A 10,000-nucleotide genomic window follows, 5' to 3' on the forward strand; every position below is an offset into this window, starting at 1 on the left:
GAAAAGAATTAATTATCAGAAACTGTTCTCGTAAGAATTATGCGTCCCTACATAAACATATCTAAAGCCTGCAATATTAGATTACAAATGGCAAGTACAATAAACTTCGTACAATATAGCATGCATCCATATACTTTATAATATGGTAGAAATATTTAACATTCAAAGAAGTTATGAGAACTTTTTACTCTGAACTTGAAACTTTTTATTCATAACAGAACTTTATGCTTTGAATTTGTTAATTCAATATCATAATTGAGTTTACTTTAAATTTGGAATTATCGCATTAATTTTTTACTCCAATTTTTTATCAAAGATTTTATTTTTTACTTCAAGAATAGTGATATTTTTTATCAGAGCTTTAATATTTTTTACTTCAAAATTTGGTGATATTTTTTTATCAAAGCTTTTATTTTTAACTTTAAAATTTAGCGATGATAACGGGCTTATAACTGCAGAACCTAACTAAGTACAAAAACGTTGAACACTCACCGAATTTAGACAAAAAGAATATAAAAGCAAGCCTCCCTATAGCGCACGGTAGACCTCTAAGGTCTACCGTGCGCTATAGGGAACGTCCTCCCACAATTGGGGGCGCCGCCCCCAATCGGGGAGGACTGGCTTGCTAAGGATTGAATAAAGAAAAAAAACACCAGTACTTGCCTTTTAGTTCAGACTGAAAAATACTTCACCAGCTTCCAGCGTTGTCAACAGTCAGAGTAAATAGCGACAAGGATAATAGGCCTACAGGTAACACTAGTTCTTATCAAGAAAGATTTCTATCCAAGTAGCTTGAAACGCACAGGTAATCTGGGGATCTCGCTTTTCTTTCCTGAAATTAGAAATAAACCAAAGTTGAAACATGGGTAATAAATTAAAAAAAAAATTAAAAAAAAAGGAGTAATAACTTATAAACCCGTATGTTAAGATAAAGGCATTTGAAATAAATATAGTGTAAATAAATTACAAATATCAACAGACCTCCAATAAACACTAAACAACTCAAGTATAAAAAAACTTAAACGAGTGAAAACCAACTTACCAACTACACGAACTATGAGGTTCTCTCTTATACCTGTAACTACCAACCGCCCAACTGTTCGCGATATCGGAAAGTCATCCAGAGAAAACGTCGCTATGCCTAGCCAAGGACTCTAAACAGAGAAAGACAGTACCTATAATGGCGTAACTATCACTCGCTTGATCCTTTTCTTAATAGACACCTTTGCGGCAGACGAATAAATAACTTATTTAGGAGTGAGCAAAAATATATTTCATGTAATTTCAGGTTATATAAAATTGCAAAAGCTTCATTATATCAATAGCCTACCCATGTGCTTAGAGTTCGTAATTTCTGTAAGTTCACACGTATATTATTGAATTGATCATGAAATACAAATATAAAGTAACCATGTTACACCAATGTTTATTACAAAATTTCTGCTTTCACACTAAGCTGTAATTCAATTTAATAAAATTTTTGCAAGCAAAGATAGTAAAGGGAAGACTGAAATCAACAAATATCCGTGCGAATTAGCTGTCATGTCAACGCCATCTATTGACAACGTGACTAACTGAATTTCACAGGGGGAAAATCCTAAGGACATTATTATTATTATTATTATTATTATTATTTGCTAAGTTACAACCCTAGTTGAAAAAGCAAGATGCTATAAGCCTAAGGGCTCCAAAAGGGAAAACTAGCCCAGTGAGGAAAGGAAACAAGGAAATAGATGAACATCAGGAGAAGTAAGGACCGCTTAAAATATTTTAATAGCAGTGACATTAAAATTGATGTCATATGTAAACTATACAAACTTCAAGAAAGAGGAAGAGAAATAAGATAGAATAGCGTGCCAGAGTGTACCCTCTAGAACTAGTATACTAATGTAGGTATTGTTTTTCTACAAAATGTGTATTTTTAAATCACATATGTAGGCCTATCCATCATCATTCAGCAATAGTGACATACTATACGTAAGTCATATTAAGAGCTTTTTTTTCTAGGGCCGAACTAATCATCGCCATAAACTCTTTAGCTATGGTAAGCAGATCTTCTAGGAGGACACTCCAAAATTAAACAATTGTTCTCTAGCCATGGGTAGTGCCATAGCCTCTGTGCCATGATCTTCCACTGTCTTGGGCTGGAGTTCTCTTGCTTGAGAGTCCACTCGAGCACACTATTTTTCTATCTTACTTCTCTTCCTCTTGTTTTGTTAAAGTTTTTATAGTTTATATAGGAGATGTTTATTTTAATGTTGTTATTGTTCTTAGAATATATTTCTCCTTGCTTCCTTTCCTCACTGGGTAAAGAGAGTGGAATAGGTTAAAATTGAAAGTACTTGGGTAGAATACACTTCTGAGTGTCAATATAATTACCTACTAAGAAGGAAAAAAAAAGTGAATACTAAAAGAGAAAGATCCTCGAAGCACCAACAGACATAAATAAGTTATATCGTCTCCTAAATGGTATGATGGGAAATGTAAAAGAAAAGAAGCTACCTAATGGATACAGTGACCAGGAACTAGAAAATAATTTTCTAGTATTCTTTAAAAACAAAATTGAAAACATAACCAGGTCATTTGTAAATACTAAACATCAGATTATTGATACACCAGGCACACAGACAACATTAATACGATTTAACAACATAACACAAGATGACATCACCAGAATTATCAAGAGACCAAAGAAAACAAACTGCGCGATCGATCCTATGCCAATATCTGAAGTAATTGGAGAGAGAAACTTTTCTAGTCTAGCCGAAATAATAATGAGAATAGCAAATGCAAGCATTGATGAATGTAAGTTTCCTGAATCTGAGGAAATGGCTATAGTCACACCAGTTCTGAAAAATACACTGGACTACCAGGAATTAAGCTCATATAGACAGATCTATTTCGAATGTATCTTTTGTTTCAAAAGTGCTTGAATATGTAATTCTTGAACAATTAGTCAGTCATTTAGAAGTAGTAGAAGCTTTGCCTGACAACCAATTTGCTTACAGAAAACTACTCTACGGAGACAGCCATCTGCTCTGTTGTAAATATGCTTGAAATGATGGATCGAAATAAATGTGGCCTTTTAATATTGCTCGATCTCAGTGGTGCTTTTGATACAGTTGTGCATGAACTGCTACTAAATGATCTACGGTCCATCGGCGTTGAAGATCAAGCCTTACAATACCTAAAACACTACTTAGTTGGTAGAAATTACTGTGTACAAATTGGAAACTCTTATCCATCATATGAACCCTTAAACAGAGGGGTACCCCAGGGGAGTGTACTTGGCCCAATCTTATTCTGCATCTATACTATTGGTCTATCGAAAATCCTACAAAGGCATAGCGTGAAGTTCAAACTATTTACGGATGACACAATTTTACTTCTCCATAAATGATATAGATGACACTACTGAAACTCTAAACCGAATCCTTGATAGTGTTAGAGAATGGATAACATTTAAACAACTAAAATCAAATGAGAACAAAACTGAATTCATGGTGGTGGGTACGAGAAACATCGTGAGAAACTTGGATGATATTCAAATGAGCATAAATAATGACTCAGTGCCGATATCTAGCAAAGGATCACCCCTATACTAATTGATTTACACTGGCTGCCGATTAAAGCAAGAATTGAGTTTAAAATATGTAAAATAACCCACCAAGTTATCAGAACCGGTCGTCCAAAATACTTGAGAGAATTGCTACATATTGCGCAGCCAACAAATCGTGTCAACACGAGAATAGTTACAGATGGCTTCAAACTGTTGGAACCTGGATATATGTCTACTTTAGGCTCCAGAGCCTTTAAATATGCGGCCCCGAGACTATACAATAAGCTCCCACGAAACATTCGAATGATTGAAGACATTAAGGCTTTCAAGAGGAAACTGAAGACGATTTAACAGTAAATGAACAATACGTGATGTGAAACGATAAATACTCTGAACTAACAAGGTAAAACGACAGTGGAGGTCCTGTCAAGAGTGAGGTTCCCCGTACTGTATGGGACCGGAAAAGCAGCCATCAAAGTAAAGTAAAGTAAAGTAGTCTAATTTACAGGATATACGAAACCAGCCGACTTCCACAACGTTCGTAACCAAACAAATAGCTCCTCAACGGCATAATTGAATTTATGTACTCTTGTGTAAGATGATATTGAGGGCGTTAGAGCACAAACAATAAAAAAAAAAGGAAATTAAGTCAAATAAGCAATAAACGTGAATTAATCTATCAAAAGACTTCTTCCTAACTAAAAACTAAAGGAGAGAAACTTTGAGCAACATAAATCAAAGAAGTACAACACTATGGTTAATGTCTAGAGCTTGCATGCACTACTGAAAATTTTACTCAAATTGAGCCAAAGGGTCACAAAACGTGTAGGCCTAGGTCTTCCAACTCTTCTGGCGCCTTTAAAACGGGATCCGGATATGGAAAACCAACCTTCTGGGGGCGAAGCCCTAGCGTGTTTGCGTCTCGGAAAACTTTTGGTATTAATACGAGTATTACTGAAAATCACATGACAAACCTCTGTACTTGAGAACAGAAAATATTCACTTGTGTAGAAGATATCATCATTATAACCAACCTAAACAGGACCGTCAGCAGACCTATAACCAACCTAAACAGGAACATAAGCAGACATTTAACCAACATAAACAGGACCGTCAGCAGACCTATAACCAACCTAAACAGGATCATAAGCAGACATTTAACCAACCTAAACAGGAGCGTCAGCAGACCTATAACCAACCTAAACAGGAACATAAGCAGACATTTAACCAACATAAACAGGAGCGTCAGCAGACCTATAACCAACCTAAACAGGAACATAAGCAGACATTTAACCAACATAAACAGGAACGTCGGCAGACCTATAACCAACCTAAACAGGATCATAAGCAGACATTTAACCAACATAAACAGGAACGTCGGCAGACCTATAACCAACCTAAACAGGATCATAAGCAGACATTTAACCAACCTAAACAGGAACGTCAGCAGACATTTAACCAACATAAATAGGAGCGTCAGCAGACATTTAACCAACATAAACAGGAGCGTCAGCAGACCTATAACCAACCTAAACAGAAACGTCAACAGACCTTTAACCAACCGAAACAGGAATGTCAGCAGTCATATGACCAATATGAAAAGGAGCACCATCAAAAGCACTATTATGAACAAAGCAGGGAACAATCACAGAAGAGGAATGATCAAAGGCCATTTGAAGAACGGTATGAAAATACTTTCGAATATTTTGAACAATTTTTCAGGAATAAAAATTAAAGGAAAAGATATTGAAGCTCGGAAGTGTTCCAGTATTATACTTACACCTGGACTGAGTGACAGTGAATTAAAAACATAAAAGGTGAAAGATCCCAGAAAAAAAAATAAAAAAAAACTCCCAAAAGTATTAAAAACAAAAAATCCAAAAAGGATAAAACTAAAAAATCCAAAAAAATATTGAAAATGAAAAACCACCCCAAAAATATATAAAAACTAGAAAATAAAAAAGCATAAAAACTGGAAAATCCAAGAAAAGAAAAGAATTTAAAAAATCCAAAAAAAAAGTATAAAAAAAGAAAAATCTAAACAAGTATAAAAATTAAAAAATCAAAAAAATTATAAATACTAAAAAATTAGAAAAAAAATATAAACTAAAAAAGTATATAAAAATATGAAAAAAAAGCAGTGGAAGCTGAGTACCATCAGCAGTAGTACTTGGAAAGCATTGTTAGCCTGACAGTTCTATTTGAAGGATGTTTGGAATAACTGCCCACCTCGATGGATTTGTGGCTTAAACCCTCAGCTTAAATGGTGCTTGGGATAATTGAAAAGGCTGGCTCTGCAGAGGGAAGGAACCTGGCTGATTCTAGTATGCTATGTACCTTGATGGGGTGTACAGGACTTTATCAAGTGTACAAATGGTCGGATATCTAGATCTATTCTTTCGGATACCAACCTTCGGGTGGTTCTGGGGGAATAATCTAGAAGACCGGCTCTGCAGAGGGATGAAGCTGGGGTTCTTCTAGTATGCAGACTAGTTCTTAGAGGTTGGGCCAAAACCATTTTGCTGGGGAAAAAAAGTTGCATCATCTTTTTGAGGGAGGCATTTATGGTTAGGTGAACAGCAGCAGCAGAAACTGCAGCTAAGAATAATCAGCAAAAGCAGCAGAAGCTGAGAATAATCAGCAGCATCTGCAGCTGCAGCTGAGATAATCAGCAGCAGATGCAGCTGAAAATAATCAGCAAAAGCAGCAGCAGCTGAGATTAACCAGCAAAATCAACAGCAGCTGAGAATAAGCAGCAGAAGCTGAGAATAACCAGCAAAAGCAACAGCAGCTGAAAATAATCAGCAGCAGATGCAGCTGAGAATAATCAGCAAAAATAGCAGCAGCTGAGAATAATCAGCAGCAGCTGTAGCCAAAAATAATCAGCAAAAGCAGCAGCAGCTGAGAATAATCAGCAAAAGCAGCAGCAGCTGAAAATAATCAGCAGCAACTGCAGCTGAGATTAGTCAGCAAAAGCAGCAGCAGCTGAGAATAATCAGCAGCAGCTGCCGCTGAGAATAATCAGCAGCAACTGCAGCAGTTGAGAATAATCAGCAGCAGCAGCTGCAGCTGAGAATAATCAGCAGCAGCTGCAGCTAAGAATAATCAGCAAAAGCAGCAGCAGCTGAGGATAATCAGCAGCAGCTGCAGCTGAAAATAATCAGCAGTAGCAGCTGAGAATAATCAGCAGTAGATGCAGCTGAGAATAATCAGCAAAGGTAGCAGCAGCTGAGAATAAACCCTGCCACTGAGGGGGGCAAGCCAGCCTCAGCTTGGTGCCAGTCCCAACCCCGAGTAAATGGGGAGGGTTGGCGGCAGGAAAGGCATCTGGCCATGGAAAATTAGCCAAAACAACTATGGTCAGTGAGTATAATCAGAATGAAATTAATGCTAGGGCGTTCCCCTTAGGCGACTTGTTGGGACCTCCCCTGATCCCTCCGAATAATAATAATAATAATAATAATAATAATAATAATAATGATAATAATAATAATAATAATAATAATAATAATAATAATAATAATAATAATAATAATAATAAAATTATAATACTAATAATAATAATAATGATAATAATAATAATAATCATAAAATAATAATAATAATAATAATAATAATAATAATAATAATACATATATACATACATACATATAGCAAGGCACTTCCCCCAGTTTTGGGGGGTAGCCGACATCAAACAAAAGAAGCAAAAAAAGGGGACCTCTCCTCTCTACGTTACTCCCAGCCTGACAAGGGACTCAACCAAGTTCACCTGGTACTGCTGGGGTGCCAGGACCAACACTCCCCGTTATCCACCACAGAAGAATATCCGTAACGCTGAATACCCTACTGCTGCTACCTCCGGGGTCTTCTAAGGCACTGAAGCAAGCAGCAGGGCCTACCGGAAATGCGTCATAATCGCTAGCCATTTATTCCTATTTCTAGCACGCACTCTTGCCTCTCTCACATCTATCCTCCTATCACCCAGATCTTTCTTCACTCCATCCATCATCCCAAACCTTGGGCTTCCTCTTGTAATAATAATAATAATAATAATAATAATAACAATAATATAATAATAATAATAATAATAACAATAATAATAATAATAATAATAATAATAATGATAGTAATATTGATAATAATAATAATAATAATAATAATAAGAAGAAGAAGAAGAAGAAGAAAAAGAAGAAGAAGAAGAATAATAATAATAATAAAGTTAATATTAATAAAAAATAATTATAACAATAATAATAATAAAAATAATAATGATAATAATAAAAATGATAATAATGATTAGAAAATTAATAATAATAATAATAATAATAATAATAATAATAATAATACCAATATTATAATAATAATAAGGATAATAATAATACCAAGAATAAAAATAATAATAATAATTATAATAATAATAAAAATAATGATAATAATAATAATAATACCAAAAAAAAAATAATAATAATAATAATGATAATAATAATAATAATAATAATAATAATAATAATAATAATAATATTAATAAAAAAAATAATACCAGTGATAATAATAATAATAATAATAATAATAATAATAATAATACCAATAATAATAATAATAGTAATGATAATAATATATTTATAATAATACCAATTATAATAATAATAATAATAATAATAATAATAATAATACCAATAATAATAATAATAAAAAATAAAAATAATATTAATAATAATAATAAAAATATTTATAATAGTAATAATAATAATAATAATAATAATAATAAAAGTAATAATAATAATAATAATATTAATAAAAATAATAATAAAAATAATAATACCAGGGATACTAATAATAATAATAATAATAATAATAATAATAATAATAATAATACTAGAAATAATAATAATTATAATAATACTAATAATACTAATAATAATAATAATAGTAATGATAATAATAATAATAATAATAATAATAATAATAATAATACCAATAAAAATAAAAATAATAAAAAATAATAATAATAATAATAATACCAATAATAATAATAATAATAGTAATGATAATAATATATTTATAATAATACCAATTATAATAATAATAATTATAATAATAATATCAGTAATAATATATAATAATAATAATAATAATAATAATAATACCAATACTACTACTACTAATGATAATAGAAATAATAATACCAATAATAATAATAATAATAATAATAATAATAGTAATAATAATAATAAATATAATAATAACAATAATAATGATGATAATAATTATAATATTAATACCAATAATAATAAAAATAATAATAATAATAACAATAGTAGTAATAATAATATTAACACCAATAATAATAATAATAATAATAATAATAATAATAATAATAATAACAATGATAATACTAATAATAATAATATTAATAAAAATAATAATAATTATTATAATAATAATAATAATAATAATAATAATAATAATAATGATAATAGAAATTATAATAATAATAAAAATAATAATAATAATAATAATAATATTAATGATAATAATAATGATATTATCAATAATAATAATGATAATAATAAAAATAATAATAATAATAATAATAATAATAATAATAATAATGATAATAATAATGATGATGATAAAAATAACAATAACACAATGATTATAAGAATATTAATAATAATAATAAAAATGATAATAGTAATAGGAATGATAGAATAATAATAATAATAATACTAATAATAATAATAATGATAATAATAATAATAATAATAATAAAAATAATGGAAATAATAAAGATAATAATAATGATAATAATAATTTTAATAATAATACTGAGAATAATATTAGTATGAATAATAATAATAATAATAATAATAATAATAATAATAATAATAATAATAATAATAATAATAATAATGATAAAAAAATAGAACAAAATAAATAATAATAATAATATTAATAATAATTAAAATAATAATAATAATGATAAAATTTATAATAATAACAATAATAATAATAATAATAATAATAACAATAATAATAACTATAATGTTAATGAAAATAATAATAATAGTAATAATAAGAATAATAATACTAAAAATAATGATAATAATTTTAATAACAATATTAATAATGATAGAAATAATAATAATAATAATAATAATAATAATAATAATAATAATAATAATAATAATAATAATAATAATAATAATACTTATTATGATAAAAATGATAATAATAATAATAATAACAACAATAATGATAATAATTCTCATCATAAAAATAATAATAATAATAATCATAATAACTATAATGATAATGATAATGAAAATAATAATAATAGTAATAATGATAAGAATAATAATACTAAAAATAATTATAATAATTTTAATAACAATAATAATAATAATAATAATAATAATAATAATAATAATAATAATAATA

At 29.4% G+C, this 10,000-nt stretch overlaps 1 protein-coding gene and 1 long non-coding RNA gene across 3 annotated transcripts in view; one reads left to right on the plus strand and one right to left on the minus strand.

The window, feature by feature from the left end:
- The window catches only part of LOC137656973 (uncharacterized), a 1,643-nt gene extending 550 nt beyond the window's left edge, over nucleotides 1-1,093 (minus strand). Inside the window, exons 1-2 of one of the 2 annotated variants that reach the window (XR_011047071.1) lie at nucleotides 1,043-1,093; nucleotides 664-827 (exon numbers count right to left, since the gene is read on the minus strand). This is a non-coding gene — a long non-coding RNA (uncharacterized lncRNA). Of the gene's footprint in view, nucleotides 1-663; nucleotides 833-1,042 lie in introns of both variants that reach the window. The other variant, XR_011047070.1, reaches the window with a different exon arrangement.
- Nucleotides 1,094-3,061: 1,968 nt separating this feature from the next.
- LOC137657169 (sex-determining region Y protein-like) lies at nucleotides 3,062-5,030 on the plus strand. The gene is made up of 2 exons (XM_068391515.1): nucleotides 3,062-3,202; nucleotides 4,602-5,030. Exons 1-2 carry the CDS (start codon nucleotides 3,062-3,064, stop codon nucleotides 5,028-5,030), a joined length of 570 nt encoding a protein of 189 aa, XP_068247616.1.
- The last annotated feature ends 4,970 nt before the right edge of the window (nucleotides 5,031-10,000 follow it).

This window comes from Palaemon carinicauda, chromosome 18 (assembly GCF_036898095.1).
Source record: "Palaemon carinicauda isolate YSFRI2023 chromosome 18, ASM3689809v2, whole genome shotgun sequence".
In the NCBI taxonomy this organism is placed as follows: domain Eukaryota; kingdom Metazoa; phylum Arthropoda; class Malacostraca; order Decapoda; family Palaemonidae; genus Palaemon; species Palaemon carinicauda.